Source organism: Varroa jacobsoni, unplaced genomic scaffold (genome assembly GCF_002532875.2).
Source record: "Varroa jacobsoni isolate VJ856 unplaced genomic scaffold, vjacob_1.0 scaffold_799, whole genome shotgun sequence".
Classification (NCBI taxonomy): domain Eukaryota; kingdom Metazoa; phylum Arthropoda; class Arachnida; order Mesostigmata; family Varroidae; genus Varroa; species Varroa jacobsoni.
The window spans coordinates 160191-178986 of NW_019213701.1; the positions used below are offsets into that span (position 1 = coordinate 160191).

An 18796-nucleotide genomic window follows, 5' to 3' on the forward strand; every position below is an offset into this window, starting at 1 on the left:
CCAATAGAAGCGTTAATAATTCTGGATAATCATTATAGCTCAACGTTTTAACCCTAAAGTATCTTCAATATATAGTATAGTGTTATTCGAACGCTCTTAAGCGATGTGCAAACTTTCCGCGTAATTAGGTTTATCGTTTTCGGTAAGTATTATAGTTTGTGAGTGGTCCAATGTGACAAGATAGTTCTAGTTTTCGAAAGTGTCTTTTATATGAAAGTTACTGATAAAACACGGTACTTTTATAAACGAGTTTTAGACGAATAACTCTCTTATTGGACACAAGTTAATTGATTAATCTAAATGCTTATCAGAACTTACTCTAAAACTTCTCAATGCTCTATCCACCCGTGACGAGTAGCCCAAATAATCTTGATGGATTGATTGAGATGGCAAGCTGGCTTGAGACGTGGAGAAGGAATAGACTGGGCTAGTCATTTCCTTAAACTATGTCCAAAATGCTACGTCTGCTTTGTTATGGTATTTAGTCTTCGAGTTGGGGTGCTTCCGTACGCTAATCGATCTCTTCTTAAACAGACAACTATGTACGTTACTGTGATTAGCGTAAGATATTCTGTTGCCATTTAAATATGTTGTCAACAATCCAACGCGATACAAATTGAACTACTTCTTAACTGTCAAGGTCCGCTCGCACATAAAACTTTTTAATGAGCATGGAGTTCTTATTATGCACGCTTCGAGTCTATTGTCTGAAGCATAAATCAATGTACGCAGACTACATCTGATCTCTATTGTGCCAGCTTTCTAGAGCTTCTCTCAGGGATTATTATAAAAACATTATCAGCTCAATCAACTGAACGCGGGAACTAAGCAACGAGTTTGCCGAATTTTATTACTCTATAATCGTTGCATCGAAAGCCACAGAATATTCTATTCAAAGTGACTGGGATTTATTTGGTGTCGCTTGCGTGATCGGGTGCCAGCACTGATTTACTGTTATTTACTGTTATATGCTAGCTTTGTTAGACGAGGCCGCGCGTGATCTTGCAGTAATCACAGTCTCTCCAAATCAACGTAGCCTCCCTGTCTCTATGCTTTGATAGTGCATTTCAATGGATATTAGAATTAAGCAGCTTCTTAACGAGAATTTCGTATTTGGATTATTACAGCAGAACAATATTAGGACGTTTGCAACGACTAAATACATATTGCGAATACGTAAGAAATCATCGAAAACTTTAACCAAGATGCAAACGCACCGCAATTGATGTAGGGCAGCGTTTTGCTTCTTATCGGCCTTAATAATTGAAACCTGAATAAGGTGACCCCGATAACACTTAAATATTAACTGCTACATTAATCCTTATTAATTTTATATATTTTATATATAATATATTTTGCTTCGATTTATTATAGAATGACAACTAACTTTCTTTAATGTTAGCTGAAAATGTATTACTTAAATTATCGTAAATTATGGGATTATGCAGTTCTGTTTTAGACACAGCTATTTTTCGTAAATCGGTACTTCGCGGGCCTCGTTTAATGGCTTTAAGCGCGTACATCGGACCATTCATGTAGATAGCATGAACGCAGCAAGGAAGCGGTAAAGCACCATACTGCTATTGTAACAAAGTGAACGAACAACTTCATAAAACTTGTAATTACTATTATCAAGACTAATCAATGTATTCTGTGTTTATTTTTTGTATATTTGATGACACTTGTCTAAAGATACAGGCGGCTATGACCGAACTGGACAAGTTTTTCTTTGGGGGCTGTCGCACCGACTTGGACGTGGTGAGTCATTTTGATCCATCTGACTTAGATCCCATTGATCCCGATAAGGAGGCCGCAAGGTCCCGAAGTCCACCGAACGACGAAACGAGACCAGCTTTTAATCACGTCTCCTGCAAGAACATGAAGTATGTATGTTACTTGTAACTGTTAGATTGTCTACACTTATTTAACTGAGAATACATAACACAGATGGAAAAAGGGGGGTCTGAAACGCTGAGTTATTACGTTTGCTCCGACGCTCATGTTTTATCATACCATTATAGTAGAGTTTCGCATGCGTCAAAACCTATTTATAGCTCACTAATGGCTTTTTATTTATAGGCCTTCAGATGTCATTAGAGTCGCAACTGGAGAATGGTCAGTCCTAGATTTATCACCAAAATGACCTGCCACTGTCATATATTAAAGATATTCAATTAATTTATGATCGCATCACCCATCGACAAAAGATTTCATTTGTTTACATGAAATCGTGATTGCCGTGTGAATTCCGTTCCCTGTTTGTCTCCATATTTCTATGGGTTCGCAAATCAAACACAATGTAGGTATCTATCAACAAATAGCGACGAATAATTGGTCCCTAGTAAAGTTACATAAAAAAAAAATGTGTAGATGCAATCATCTGTAGCGGAGGCATTCATTGGGTAAATTAACTGGGTTAGCTCAAAAAAAAAGAGAGGGAAACATTGTTAGATGAATACCACTTCCCTTCGCGCGAAGAAATCGTGCAATGTCTAACGAACACTACATCCGAAATTTTTAAAAATTTCTTCTGACTTATCTAATGGTACCTACCGGTGATATATAGATGACACTATAATAATAGCCATCTAGAGAGGTATCCAAAATGAGAAACAACTCAAATAGGAACCATTAAAACCCATTGTTGCAGAGTTCATAATGAAGCCGCACAATAGACAATACCAAAAAAAGAAACCTTGGTTGAAAATGTACTATCCGTTTTATAAGCAAAGAATTAATGTAGCGATGAACATCATAGAGCAGATAGATATTGTATTGATTGCTTATAATGCACATCTGGCTTGCTAATTGTAAGAGACCCTTACTGTCATACAGTCCCAAGCTATAGATTAGTAGCACCATCTATCCCAAATAAAAATAATTTAGAGTTTTAAATATGTAGGATCGGCTTACAAGAATATGTTATTAGATAATAGTTTTCTACTGACAGATACATTTTCAGGCGTAAACGGTTATCTAGGAAAACTGAGTTCACCCTCTATGTAATCGGTTCGCTGCCAAATAGTGTTATCCGTAACGGATAATTTAGCTTGGTATTAATCAGCCATCGGCATGGTTTTGGCGGTTGTTTCTGTCAACACTAACCCCATGCCCGATTGAAGCGCCCTCTCGAGCCGAGGCTATCAACCTAACTATTCGATCCGAAAGCTGAACCGCGAAATTTCAACGGAAACCTGTTCTGTGCCGGCTGCTAATGTGAGACTAACGATATAATAAAGCTATCTACGATTCCCGTATTGATAGCAAGAATTTATAGTTTTATACCCGATACTCGAAATATCGTTCGGTTAAATTTTGTCCGTTAGTTTTAATTTTAGCAATGACTGTGAAGTTTACTTTGAGCCGTGCATTTAATCTATGCACGTGCTTTCACGCAGCCCAAGTGAATAGCTTAATTAAAACGGCGCAATTTTCCTTAATCGCATCGCTGTACCGCTCAATTCGTTGTGGTTGACTCGCAATATATTTCAAAGCTCCTTGTTATCTTTTTGTCGCTGCTTCATCACGTATTTGCTAAACAGTTTTGCTATCAAAATATATGTGAGGGTGTGTTTTTATTCGTAGTGCAACCGACCACGGCCAGTGCTTTCTGGTTCGTGTCTAGCGTCGATAACTTTAACGCTAATTGTGGTATCTGTAGGGACCGCTGTTGGGATCGGAAGATAAATACTTTGAATCTGCGTGTGAGTGGCTGAGCCCATCTGCGCTATGTAAAAGGAAGCGGGGTGTTTATTGTGCTACGAGCGACGGGAAATAAAGTCGACGAGTTTGTAAAGGTGAGGAGGCCCTGCCGGAGGAATCGTCTTGCTGCTGGGTTCGCCGCTGCGCTCACTGGTCTAGCCAAGCTAATGTTGGCTTACATGCGTTCGGACCAGCAACATTTCTAACCGATAGTACGTGCAGTTGGTGTCTCTTTAGAGTTGAGTGGCTCTGGGCTCAATCATGTTACATCTGGGTCGGAATGAGCATTGGTCGATTGGAATTGACGAGTGACTAGGGGAAGCCGACAACGTACTGAACGTCGACCTCTGTGGGTTTCATCGTGGCCACGGTGCTGCTGTAGTGTTTTTCTTTTTTCTATTTGCGTGTTTTTTGTGTATCAGAGTTCATGGCTTCGTTACTGTTTATATTGCGGCGGCATTTGGTGCTCCGCCTATTAGGATAGCATCTAGGACGTGTGGCCGGACCGAACAGCCCGGCTTAAGGAAACAAGCACCAACGGGCAATTTGAAAGCAACGTAAAAGAAACAACAGCTTTTCTCATTCTGACTCACTACCTTCATCCGTCTCAGCATGAGATGTATTAAATATCGGGTAGGATACAATGTGCTTTGGTACCTATTTAATTACGCGGCGTGAATCTGTTCGATGAGTTGTAGTTAGGAGATATTAACAAGAATTCGCGTTCAGTTGATTCGTGACTGTATGTGTCAATTGTAAGAGATGGTTTTCCCGTTAAGCTAGTGGCGCTGACGGACCGGATGGACATTCGATTGAAAAGAAAATTGACTGCATAGGACCATTTAGTAGATGATGGATAATACCATCGTCGTTGTGGATACACAAATTAAGTGAGACAGTTCTAGTTACTTCTCAGTTCTAATTAGGTGAAGGTTAGGAAGAAATAGAAGGCAATATGGTTTTTCGAGGATACTCAGTGCCCATTGTTGTGGATAGCCCTAAACGATTCTTCGAAGGAAATGTCCGACCAGCTTCGCCAAAGTGAGTATCATTGGCAAAAAAAACTGTTTATTGTTTATATGGATAAATAAAAAAAAATACGATAGCTTAATATGTATTTTATTAGAAGAAAGTTTGTTACTGCTAAATAAAAAAAAAATTCTATTCATTTCTATTGTGGTCTCAATTGTCATTCGCACTAAATATTGATATGACGACTATTCAGCCAATATACGCCAAATTATTCCCGTCTAGCATTCATTCTTTAAGACTGAACTTAATAGTCTTTTAAAGTCCACGATTTTAAATAACTTTATTTATTATTTACATTTATCTTAATGGACAAGAAACGGAATATAAGTACTTTAAACGTTATTTATAAATCACGTACGATCCTGTGCGCAGAAAAATGATCGCAGACAAAATATGTCAAATGGATGGTCCGAAATCTTCGTATGTAAAGCGTATATTCTCCTTCCCTCTCTTTATCCCCCTCTCTCTCTTTCTTCCTATACATGTATATATATGCTTTTTTATATTTTTTCTTACAATCTGCTCTCTGTGACTAACTCTGTAGTGACGTTGCCGTTCAATTGATCATAGGCAATAGTCTATATAATTACAGGAGTAAACCTAATAATCGCTTGTCCACTAGGTTGACCTAGGCGTTTACTACTGAGCAGCAGCTGAGATTTGTTTCCATTTTTCCGCTTTTTATATTAGGATAAAGTTGCTATATCGATGCAAAGCTGTTTGAAAAACTGATACCAATCGTCTCATCACGTCGCCTGTGTTTCGTTATTTCGTGTCTAGAATACAAGAAGTCAATTATAGATCACCGCATTTAGGAAAGTCCGGATTTGTTTTACCAGCTTGTGTTGCGTTAGGAATATCGAATTGCTTTCTAGCAGTAGATACTTAATAAAATAGTGATTGGCATTATGTGATCAAACTGGGATAAGTCTATACTCGCAGATCTTTTCTCATTTGGCTTGCCACGATACATGATTTAGCTCAGCTTGCATGAAGCCGTGTACATCCATTATTCGTGCGCGAATTTTTATGCATATATCCATGTGAGTGTCTCGTTCAGCAAACATTATTTTATAGCCCTGTTTTTGTGCCGTATAGATTTATCTTTCTACTGGATGATCTAGAGACCTTGACTTTGTCACTACAGACTGTTTACTTTATACAGTCATTAATGTAAAATGCATACTTTCGCACTTTTCCTGAACTCACAGGATAAGCGACACCTCAAGGGTGTACTTCAAATTCAACCGTTTGGATGATTCTTTTGTGATGCAAAGAACTTTTTTGATTGAACCTGAAAATGCGTTAAAGGATAGATTCCCTCAACGTTAGCAAAGAGCCTATTTTCGAAGTTAGAATGCTTCTAAAAACATTTTTCTTTCTTTTTTTTGCCTGCCTCGTTTTAACTCTTAACAAAAGTAACCACTGTCATTCAATGGGTGAAAAAGATTTACTTTAAATCTTTTTTCTTCTTTCAACTGACAGGGTTGCCCTCAACTTCATTATTCTGTGCTACAGTATTGCGTTTTCCGTTTGAGTTAATGTTAGCACATGTTGCATCTCTAAAATAATGCAGGATCGCAAAAATACATTTAGTAGTAAAACTAGACCAGCACACAGGGTGGCAGTTTTAACGCAGATGAGTCGGATTTTTTCAGGACAGCTAGAAAGACGTTTCGGCATCTACTGATACTGTTGACTACTTATAAGCATTAATTTCTTTTACGAATCGATTTAATACGGAAGATTTTGATTTTTAGTCGTATGAAGTTTGAAATCGTCAACACAGTTGGAACAGTACTTATTAGTTACTTCCTAACAGGCGAATGCTAGAAGCGTTTTTCTAGTTTTTGAGCCACTCGAAAAAGCGATAAGACCTCACAAACGCTACCGATCTTGGTACGGATCCGCTCAATAACCTAAAGTATTACCCATACAAAAATAGGTAGTAGTAATAGGTTGTAATGAACACACATGTTGTAATGAAAGATGAAATCAGACTAACTAGAGATCCATTTGACAGTAAAGACGGAATATCTGACCAGTCAGTTTATCTGGCTACCAGGAATGTCTCTGTTTAGTTGGACAACTAAGAACCAACGAGCTCTCCACGAGACCGCCAATGATTTTAAAATGGAAACGCAAATTTCATCTAGAAACCTGACTTTGCACTAAATCTTAATAGCAACGGTCAACATTTAAGTGATCAGGAAACAGTGTACGTTTTGTTCTGCTTCTCGTAAAATGCCTTTGGTAGAAGCGGCAAACAAGCGACTATATTTGCTCCTATTAAGCATGAATAAGTCTTCTTTAGAATAGATCTTCCCGAGGAACTTTTTTTTCTCATCATCTCATATGAAAGGCTGTAAACGAAAACATATCATTATAAGGTGTAACAGAGGAGCATAGACAATGTATCTAGAAATATACATTTAGCAAACATTAAGAACGGCTACAGCATAGAAAACATTTGCGTTTACATTTGAACCGTAGCTTCATCATCTTTACTGATTCTATGCACGGCAAGCACCCAATACGATAGTGTTCTGCATAACTAGCGGCCGCTCCAGGAACTTCATTTCCTACCGTATATCGGTTTACACTGCTATTCCTTATGGTGATAGCTGTTTTTATGGCGAAGAAGTGAACTTACAAGAAGATTCAGTCAAATACATGAGTAGCACTATGAGGACACAGTCCAACTCCCAGAGCACAGGGCACTCGAGTTGACATCGATTATGTAATAATCAAATGTTGAAATTTAAAAGCAAATAGTGTCCGATTCGTTAAGTACTGCAATATGGACAGAAGCAATTGTATGTTTATGAAGCTTTTATTATGCTATATTTACATAGTAATCGTTCTAGTTGCTCGCCAGCAAAGACTGCTTTTGAAAGTTGTCCCTCCGAGGGGTATTGATGAAGAATGTATATTAATGTTGTAATTCAAGGAGATTAGGCTAGCATTTTCATTGATTATACAGCCCCTTGTTTCAAATAGATTTGTTTCTGGGCTGAAGCAGAAGCAGAAGCATGGCTCTATATACGGATTCGAACGGTACCTGAAAACTTTTTCGCCTGCTTAAAGTTATTTTTAATTTACTTACACTACGCGTCGATTGTGTAGCTTGTAACAGGCTTTATATGAGATCGAGGGATCTTAGAATATAAAAATTTATTAGTCAGATACTTTAACAAATTCTATATCGAATTCTTGCAACTATTTCAGTTAATCTTATTCATACCTCTATGAGAACATCTATTCCAGGCATATTAGTGTCGCATGTACCCAGCTGTCGGCACAATAGGTTATTGTCTTTTTATTATTAAAGGGACTTGAACCCATATAACCCAAAGAAGTCGAATAGTTCTCCAGACTAATTACGAGTCAAACGTTTTGCTATCCTTTATCTTTTAGACAAAATACAGCTGAATGATATTTATTTCTCTTGTCCTTTTAAAAGTGTTCTATATAATGGTTTGAATGAGCTTTTTTTAATTTATCAATAATTTCACTGCAGTTGTCATTTCATATCATAACTTGCAACAGTCGACTCCGTCATGCGCCCGTTCAAACCCTAACGCCATGTAATATGTGTGTATCATCTAATGCAAAAAAATAACGCCCAAGATTGGTTATAACGACGTTAGCATTAAAACGTATTGTTTTTTGTGCTTCTTATTACGCAGCTGTCTAGGGTTAGATCTGTTAGAAATGACGTATATCGTGCACGTCTATACTTTATTATAACGCGTTTTTAAAGTACTTTCGAAACAATTCTACGTCGTTAGTAATGAAAAGGGTACACGAAATCTCTTGAAGCCAATTCTATTAGCAGATGTCGGATAAAAATAGTGATTTTATTGACTGATGATATGGACAAGCTAGAAATCCTAATTAAGCTCGCAGCTAGATAACCGAACAACAAGCATAATAACGCCAGCACCATCACCATTATTATTATTATTTCTACTATTATTGCCATCCGTCTGTGCCATTCACACGCAAAGTGTCCCAGGAAGACGAAAAGGCCCATTTAGACTTCCATAGAAAATGCAAGTGACGCCAATTGAATATCTCTACTATAACACCAAGCATAGTTGTTGCCTTTTAAACTTTTTTTTTTATGAACTGATTGAGTTCGAGTGTTTGAAGGAAATAAAAGTTGCTCAGTTTCTGTCAAAACCATTTTATAGAAACTTTTGTTTCGGTCCATCAAAATCCACGTGAGATTGTTCAGTGATCATTAATATGAACACGATCGGGAAAGAGAATCAGCTTTGATGCTACTTTTCTTATCAGTGCATCAGACATGACACAACATGGGTAGAGAAAGTTAGAGATCTTCCTGATAATGGCGCGTCTAGCTGACAAAGCACTGTAATACATTAAAACACTGTAGTGAGTTAAAAATGTAAAAAAAAACAGTTTACGCGGCCTACAACTTACGTAACGTTTGAGTCCGCCATACTATGCATTTTACACATGTTTAATATGACACTTCATAACTGAGCTCAGTGTTTGAATAAACACAGCTCAATGTGAAATGATTGACCTCCTGTGCTCGCTATAGCATCTCCTCTCAAGGAAGAACTCTCTTCCCGAAACACAATGCAAACGAAAGGAGGTGCATGAATGGGATATACTGGTCCCTTATGACCACGACTGTTTCTAGGCTCTATTATCTGAAGTCGTTGGAGATCGCTGCAAATGGTGAGCGATCGCTGCTGATGAAACAGTACGTTGCCTGCTTCAGACGACGAATCAAATATATTATGTTACCGAACAGACTTCGCTGACGACAACGTCGTATTGCAGAAGTTAGTGAAGACCACTCTGGGCGGTAAAGATAGTAAACCTCTGGTGACTGGTGGCAACATTTGTTCAAGCAAGACGGTACGGCTGATCGTGTTTGATTGATGGCGTTAGCACGGAGCTCGAAATTTTCTAGCTGGCTCTATAGATTTAGTGAACATTTTACCGATCCTCAAACGGATGAAGCGTCTTCTAAGGAATCCAGATGGTAAGCGTATTCAGAATAAGATATTAATGCGTCAAAGTTTATTTTTGTAAACTACGTCAGGCAAACGACATAAGTGCTGAATAAGCGCAAATTGCTTAAACGTAATACAAATATTCGTGGAGCCTGTGGACTATCAAAGTCCCGTGAGTGCTTTTTTGACGCGTGAAATTTAAAAACTATTTGAGTAGATTATCTTTTGCTTTAGCATGTGAGTCACGTTCTTTACCTTACAACCTCGTTTCATGCCGATCAAAAATCAATTTTGTTTGGCGAATTAAAACAGCTCTATATTGATAGATTTATCGCTGAAGTCAACATGAACCTCTCACATTTGACGCGTATGACGTTAGCGTAATATTGTTCCACAATGAGAAAGTCTTGCAGACCATGAAAGTCGCTGGAATGGATCCTTCGTGTATGCAATGCCATCAATTATTTATTTAACAATATCTATAGAATCGCATCAGTATTGCAGAGGTCCGTTTACCCGTAGAGAACAAAGTTCTGTTTATGGCTTTGTCTAATACACGTTAGACTTATGCCGGCAGGTAACTCTCTAGCTTGGCAAAATCCTAGACCGAGTTTTGTGTCTGTTCGGAACATTAGATAAGAGGTCTAATTATTCGCGTTTATGCAATTTGACGCTAACTTTAAAAATCACAACGTTATTTACGTGGCATTTGTTCCTATCGACACTGTAGGCTTATTAATAGCATTATTGTTAGCAGTTCGATATTGTTTATATATTTTATCACTGGATTTGGTAAATAAAGAACTACGCAACCGTCCCTTATTAGCGCGCTATTATTTGAAGCAGCCAATAGCATAACCAGCTGGATGCTCATTCCAAAGAAAAAAAAATGGCAATAAAATGTTGAACGAAGTAAAAAAGTGCGCGGCTTTTGAAAATGTGTCAGTGCATTATTAGCTACTTTGACCGTAAAGCAAACCAACTGATTAGCTATAGTACGCTTCTAGGTTACCTTCAAAGGAACTACTTGATCTTCATAGATAAACCAGGAACATAGCATGAAAAATAAAATACATATTTATTCGTTATTAGGCAAAAAAGGAAGATACAAATATATATTTCGGATTCGATTATAAAATCGATTGCGAACTACATAAATAAACGATACTTATAGTAATATATTATCTTGTTTTCTTTTGTATGATGAGTACGAGAAAATGTTGCGATTAGCAGACTGCCGTGAGTCCACGTCAATAGAAAAAAATTATGTGCCTTCGAGACGGTTGGACAATAACATCGTGGCCGACCGTATAGCTAATCGAGTTCGAATACGCTTAGAAAAAAATGGTCAGGAGGAACCTTAGCCGGTCAGGATCGAGATGATGATTGAATTAACTGGATACGACGGCAAAGAGCAAAGTTAGGTTTGCTCTATCCTTTGTGCGATCATAGTTAGAATGAGTGATTGAGGGAAAAATGTATTTGTGCTTTAATTATAATATTCTTAATACGATACATAGGTCACATGCTCTTTTTATTACGTATTAAAAAAAAAGTAGGTTTATTAAGAAGTAAACAACACAGACTTGGAACGTTTGTAAGTATTATTCATTACGGCTGCACATGTAAACGGCAACCGATAAAAATGTTCGTTTGGAAACTAAACGCGCAAAAGAATGCTGTGAAAATAGTTTAAATCAAGTTGTATTGCAAGTGAATGCTATTGATAACTTGCAGCCTTAAGTTTAAGGGTACACTGTGACAGTAAGAAAAAGGACGTTATAACATGTTTATAGCTGCAGTTAATTAAATAAAGAAGCTGCTGACTCATTTGCGCCGTGGTAGAATACACCGTATGTATATTTTAGGTTCAATAAGAAAATACTGTGGGTTCAGGAAAAGCAGCAGGTACGACCCGCTTGGCAGAAGAATTGCAGAAGACTGTTCGTAGGCAGCGAACATGTTTTATAAGTGGTGTTTTTTCCGAAGTATTTGCACACTCATGCGTAAAGGACCTAAATGATCTAAACGTAATTTTGCGTGTGCTTTACACACACAGAAAATTGCTCCGATTACTTCACGCTGACAACCGATAGCCTTCGCCAAACTTCATTGGGAAAACGCTCCCTATTTAATCCTTATTTGCCTATAGACAAAGGCTAAGAATCTATTAAACGACTTCAATGTCCCTTCTGACAATTCTGTAACGATAATACGTAACAGATTTGAAGTCAACAGTTAAACCCAATAGCAGTTGAACCCAGTTCCCGGCCCGTACACCGACATCCATGCGATCGTTTCATAATAAATTTGAGGTAATTGGCACCGGACTTTATTTCTCTACTGCACATTCAGGCACCGTTCACTGTTATCCAACTCATTTGACAGCAGTGATTCAGGTTTCAAGTTTTCGTTGAACTTTCCTGCATACTTCGGCCGCCATTGCTATAATGAAGAACTGATGCCAACTGCTGGACTCTCGTTATTACCTAGTATCAGTTATTCGTCCATTGTTACCTTGCCAGGTCTTTTTTTTTAATTAACGAATGCAGTCGAGCCAGTAGCAACAATAGTGCCTCACGGGCGTCGCCGCGACTGTCAGTTGATCGGTTCAACACACGCTGATGTCCGCGTCGGCGTCAGTGTCCTAAAACGGGGTGGCAGGAACAGCCGTTGTGGAAGTATTAAGCGTAATTCGAGTACTAGGCCACCGTCATAAGAGCAATTAAGGACACAAGCTAGAGCAATTAGTTGCCATCGTTAATCACAATTAGTGGCTATGATATAGCTATGGCGGCCTACGTCGTCGGAGCTAACAGCAAGCAGCAGTTAGCAAATAGCGCTCGTTGTTGCGTTCGTTAATAACGAGAGTGTGGACCCAATGGTAATGGCAAAAAAAAGAGTTCTGGTAATAGTGGTAACGCATAGCAATAATAGGATTTGGTCCAAGCAAAGAATAAAGATGAGAAGGAGGCAAATTCATCACGGTCATATCCATTGCGCCATTGTGTTGCTGAGTTACAATGCGATGAGATGTTATTGTCAGATCACTAAGATGCACAGACTCACCGACAAAAACGACTAGATGCTGCCGGCTCAAAATCTGACGGCAACGGCACCTAAAGCACCAGTTGCTACATAGCTCGAGTAGCGACAGTTTCCAACAGCGGCAGCAACGGCAGCTGTGTCATAGTTGAGGAAGTCTGAATGACTCCTCCCAGATATCGGGACCGTGTGCTGTGTTGGGGGAGGGAAAGGGGGTCCTTTATTGTGAATAAGATTTGTGGCCAAATGAAGGGACCGACAAAGAGCGCAAGGAGTCTAAGTTAGATGTCCTGCGAGCGCTGTCGAAGTCAACACGCATTTGCACACTGCAGAAAGCAAGGGGGCCTCACAGAGGCGTGCACATCTATGGAGCACCACTCCAGCTGCGATCTGCATGTGGTGCCGGTGGCGTTCAACGGTGGCAGTCACTATTTGTCCATCGAGCAGCTGCCTGAGGTAGCAGCTGGGGGTAAACTGACTCGCCGTGTATCGTGGCAAGACCTTCTCCTTTTCCCAGACAGGAAAACTCTGCCTACAACGGTGATGATGACAAAATGTAATGACGTTGACCTCGGCGACAAATAACATCAAGACGACCATTTTGAGCGACCATTTTCGGTGATTCAGTGCTTTCTCATGTTGTAGCGGTGCACACAGCCAGAAGCAAACTTGCAAGGGAAAATAATACCATAAAAATGTAAAAGGGTATCGGAACACTTTATGAGAATAGGTCACATGCATCACTGTTGGATATTGACTCTTCGAATGTGAATGGGTGTTGTAACAAAATAAGGAGTTAGTAATTTCGCTAGTTGGGTAAATGATAAGTCTTGTAATTATGTGGTTCCATGTGATACATTAAAATAAGTGGACCTGTTAATTAAAGTGACTATGTTAGAACGATTCGTCTTATGTAAAAATATGACATATCATTTTTATGAACTTCATTATGAAATCGCAACAACTTCACTGAGAACGAGTACAGCGGAATAGAATTAATTGCTACTTACAGATCCACTAACTTCGTGTTATGTAATAAACAATCGCCTCATAACTGATGGTTGAAGTGGTGAAATAATCGCATCTAGTAGTTTGTTTTGAGCAAAGATTCCCTGGAGAAGAACCCAAGTGAACCGTGTACAGTTAATTGAAAGGGTCTGTCAATGGTTGCTAGTTCGTGGATGAGAAATGTCCTACCATGTAAACGGTATCCCAATGTCGCCGGTGTACGGGGAACAGGCGCTATCTGTGTCCTATCCAAACCCTTATCTGTACGTGTTTTTCGTCGGTCTGATCGCCAGCCTCGGAATTACCTTAGTTGTGCTGATTCTTTGCCTATTCACGTCCAACGCTAGGATCTACACTCTCTTCTATGTACCTGCCACTTTTGCTCCAGAATGGTATAATTGTTTTAGGAGAATGAAAAATAGCCATGTGGCTTGCCCATAACATATGGACAAGCAATGCGACAATTTTTTTTTCAGTCATTCCTTCACTTTTTCTGTGGAGTATTTAACTACGAACAGCATCTTGTCGTATTTCTATAGAAAAATATTTGAATCCAGTTCAACTAATTGTGTTAGTTATCGTTAGAACGAGCAGTAGAAATAACGCGTTATCTACTGAATGAGTCCGGCAGCAAGAACTAATACTTTTTTGGCTGTTGCTATTCGTCTTAGTCTAAGGTCAAGTCAAAAGGTTGCTTTAAGGATTCGAGAGAAACATGGCGTATCTAACGGAGACTTCAACGCTTAAACCAGCTTACCAACTTAATAAAAGGCATATTTTACCTAGAGAAGGCACCCGTTTAGACTTCCCGCATTCGACGAGGATTGTCCTCAGGCGGTTTTGAGGGTGAATATCGTTAGTCATATCTCTAAACTGCGGAGATTTCTTGCTATGCGAAACAAATATCCCGCAGCTTTTTCAGTGCTGATAAAAAGTCACTAGGTTCTATTTTTATTTTAAATATCCATCCTTAAAGTCCGAACTCAAGGTCATTTTTTTGTAGTTCAAGCAAAATGAGAATTAAAATTTCGTAGAATAAAGAAAGAGATTTCTGGCAGTAAGTTATACCAAACCAAGCGAAACAATGAACAATGGAAACAACGAACACAAGTTCAGTAGACTAAAACTGCTTACTCTCAGATGAAATCGCTTTAAAACAACTTAAAAAAAAAAAGGGTACTGATTTGGTATACAATAGCAGATACAAAAGAAGGTTGTCATCGTTACGAGACTAGGAAATGATAGAACGAACGGATCGAACTAGTGTCAATAGCTTTATCGCAGGTACGCTCTACAGAAATGCAAGCATCAGTTGTTTCTGCACAGGGGAGCACGAGAGACAGAAATCACGCCACTTCATGAAACTGCAAGGTCTAGTTTCTGAGTGCCCGGTAATTGTTGTCAACTTTAATCTTTGATATGATTTACGGCTTACGTGCTTCATATGGCAATAGTAACTCCAAGAAACGGTCAATGGTTAGATTCAATCGCGTGTTGTTATCTATTTTACTTAGACGTGTATAACCATTAACGGGACAGCGTTCGATATGCATTTCTCTATTGAAATGATAACGTAAAGATACTAGTGGGCTGTTGGATCTTGATTCCGGCACGTGAAGTATCATCTGTAATATAACGTTATTTTACGGTAGTCGTTCGCTTTATACCTTTACTGTCGCCCCCCATCCCAAATGAAGCCCTTAGGTGCACACCGTCATCACACAAACGCTATTCTCGATATTCTTTAATTGCGCATTTTGTAAGTTTTGTTGAATATTTGTTTTGATAGGACTAGTTCTGATTGTATAGCGTATTACTTTGAAACCAATTAACGAAAGATTTCGTTAAGTCCAGGATCGAGTGGCTCTATATCCGTTTGCTAATGCCGCCAGAGCACAGCGTTGCATAAACTAATAAGGTTACTCCTGCGGCATCTGGGCTGGTGTTAGAAACCAAGGGTTGCGAGTTCGTATCTGAACGTCAGAACATAACGTTTTTACGAAAATTTTTCTCAAAAGAAAACATTACTGCAATCAAAAGATAACGATAAAGAACCGTATGAACACGTGTGGAGGTCGTGAGGCCACAGAGCCTAGGACGCACTTTTTACGGCCTTTGTAGAGAGGTCTAAAGAGGGTCAGAACTCGTAAGACTGTCCACACACACACACTCTAACATAGGTCAAAATACATACAGAATTACTCTGTGTGATCTGCTTAGCCGCATGGCCGATTTTTACTGGCGAACCAATGTATGTGTGTACGTTATGTTGTAGACATCTCTAACAACGCAGGTCCTAACTTGCTTCTATCTACCTTGTACACGTTGTTCGTTATTTATTAAAATGATTGACTGTCATGCCTGTATACTGAATGGATTTGGTCGACTCTGTAAATAGACTTATGAACGTTCTGTCGGTTTCCGTGCTAAAATTATAATAAATATTACACGTTCATGTATCACTCTGTTTTACTGACTGAATTCAGTGGTTGTTCATAATGGCGACAACCCGGATGAAGCCAATATTCATCGAATACTAGTTATTCTTTCTTTTAATAAATATAATTTAACTTAGGATCAAGAAGTTCATCCTCTCTAGTCGCGCATCAATTAGAAAAACCCCTCGGGAGCTTTCATATGTTATGGGCAAACCCCTAGTCTGTTTGTAGCTTTGTGTGCAAACAAGTAAGTTTTTTTAATTGACCACAGGCTTTTTCCTTGGTGAATTAGACGGACAACGTTTGAAATCTTAGACACGTTAAAAAAGTAGATCATGAATAGGATTCCACGAATAAACTTTCTTCTTATTCTGTTAGAAGGTTAAGGGCGAATGAACAGATTTTACACTTATTGAGCTCTCAAGCGAGTATACTTGGTTTTTGGTAGGTCACCCATTCCAATCCAACCGAAGCTTGCAGGGACGGCTCGTGTGCTTGTGAATCGCGTCCTAATCCATTCTCCTATATTAGCATTCTCCTGAAGTCTAATCCCTGTTCTTTAAACATACTCGATTGTGTAGCGATGTCCTTTTTGTAATTATCTAGCTATTCAGCAGATCCTTTTCCCTATGGCTTTTGCACTTCCTGGAGTCTTCTCTATAAAAAGGCAAGCGCAAAATCCTTATTGAAGGAAAAAGCCCCAAGAGGAGGCGTAACAACTGAAAAAAAGTCCTTAAAATTTGAGCAGGTACAAGGGCTGATGCTAGCGAATTGTCGCTGTTATTTTTTCGTCGTCGTCGTAGGCTAAAACATTAATTTGTGTTTAAATTAAGGGGGCAAAATTGGTAAGTATTTTTGGACAGCTGCACAGTCCAAACTTCGGTGTCCTATAGGTTTGAAATGTACATATTAGATTAAGTTACTGAGCTATAAGTTATCATACTTTTTTTCTATAATTTTAATTCGTCGTTATAAAAAAAGATCTGTCATCAGAATTTTAAGTGTGGTATTCCGATTTAGTGTCGTTGTAGGCTTCTACTTAGGGCAGCTGTTTAAGGCATCTTACTATAATTATTTCTACAAACTCTCTTTGTGACATGTATGAATTGTTTAGTTCTTGATTACCTAATTAAGCAATCATAAATTATCGGTTTAGTTGAATTTACCTGCTGGACAGTTGATTGAACTTCTATTACGCAGCTACGGATAGACAAATCCTTTCAAGCTTGTCGTCGCTTTCAGGAAGGGCCTACCCTTTTCTATCGTTGCTTGAGCATGATTTTTAGGGGAGTATTTCTAGAACGCTTTTACGAATACGTTCGCCGTGAACAATTGCCGCTTAATATATTATCAAGTAAACTGTATTTTTTAGACAGAATAGCAAAGAGTGCCGACGGTTTTCTCGAACATATTGGGTTATTGAAAGGGTATTGACCGTTCCTCTAGCTAGACGGTTTAGAGTCATATACCTCAGGTAATCTGGGCCGGCGCTGGTGTAATTTAAAAAGCTGAGATTTGGCACCATTTGATGTGCTAATATTGTTAGAATGGCTTCACTCAGGCACAGAGTAGAGCATCGCGGAGATGAGAGAAATTTTTGCAAGAAAACGCTGCGTTCCACAATGCCACACAGGGTGCATTGACGCTTAAAGCCAATATTGCGATCGCTATTCAAGGCTCGTCAACAGATGCCCCTACTTCGATGTAAACCGTGTTCACCTCGCGTGCTTTCAATGATCAGCCTGTCTTCATCTGCACTAAATTTACTTTTTCATTTCATTGCTTTTTTTTTATGAGTCTCGTTTAAAATAAGAATATATATACACAATGCTCATTCTCTGCTGTGAATATTTAAGTGCTTTACCGTTGTTGAAAATACACGGTTTTTAAGGCATTTCGAAAGGCTTGACAAGTGCTCTGCTTTATTCTGTATTATAATGTACTGGTGTTACGCGTCGCGCGTTTCAGGACTCAGCAGTTCATAATGCTATCGTCGATCTACTGTCAGTTGCTGGTCGTAGTGTGCGTCGTTCTCTTAACATCGGAAGTTATCACGGGCAGACAGCCACTTCTCTTCTTTTCTGAGGTGAGCTTTATTCCTTTATTTGGCGACTTATTTGCACGGCTCATACATTCATCTATCATTAGTACGGTTTAAATGATGTGGTATTAAATATCAACCAGGCACAAATAAGATGAAAATAATCATTACAATTTGTCCAAATGAAATGTCATCTTTATTTGTACACACAAATATATACAGAGAGAGAGGGGGAGAGGGAGCGAAAGAGGTGGGGGGGGGGGGTGATTTTACATATTAATACGGTTATTGACAAGATGAGCAGAAATGGTTATCCACTATTACTTCTTTTATATAAAACTATGTTGTTTTGAGGGTCGTTGTCCTTATAGTATGTAATCTGTTTTTTTGGAAAAATATTAATTACTAGACGAGAATCATCTCTATTATAAAGATTGATCGTACCTATGCATAATACGTCACTGCTTTATATGATTAATTATGAACGAAATATGTTACACTGTTTGATCACTATCTACGCGTATGTACATGATTAA

General features: G+C 38.7%; 1 protein-coding gene and 1 long non-coding RNA gene across 11 annotated transcripts in view; one reads left to right on the forward strand and one right to left on the reverse strand.

The window, feature by feature from the left end:
• Positions 1 to 1641: 1641 nt before the first annotated feature.
• LOC111263923 (uncharacterized) overlaps positions 1642 to 18796 on the reverse strand; it is a 33417-nt gene continuing 16262 nt past the window's right edge. The window contains exons 1-2 of one of the 2 annotated variants that reach the window (XR_015312482.1): positions 9184 to 9299; positions 1642 to 1868 (exon numbers count right to left, since the gene is read on the reverse strand). This is a non-coding gene — a long non-coding RNA (uncharacterized LOC111263923). Of the gene's footprint in view, positions 1869 to 9183; positions 9300 to 18796 lie in introns of those variants that run through there. The other variant, XR_002682532.2, reaches the window with a different exon arrangement.
• OtopLa (proton channel otopetrin-like a) overlaps positions 1782 to 18796 on the forward strand; it is a 31126-nt gene continuing 14111 nt past the window's right edge. For 2 of the 9 annotated variants that reach the window (XM_022839432.2, XM_022839433.2), the window contains exons 1-2: positions 12958 to 14173; positions 18188 to 18305. In XM_022839432.2, the coding sequence (XP_022695167.1) occupies positions 13962 to 14173; positions 18188 to 18305 (330 nt within the window). In that variant the 5' untranslated portion in view covers positions 12958 to 13961. Of the gene's footprint in view, positions 1884 to 3661; positions 4744 to 9559; positions 9758 to 12955; positions 14174 to 18187; positions 18306 to 18796 lie in introns of those variants that run through there. The other 7 variants (XM_086969859.1, XM_022839427.2, XM_022839436.2 and 4 more) reach the window with 7 other exon arrangements.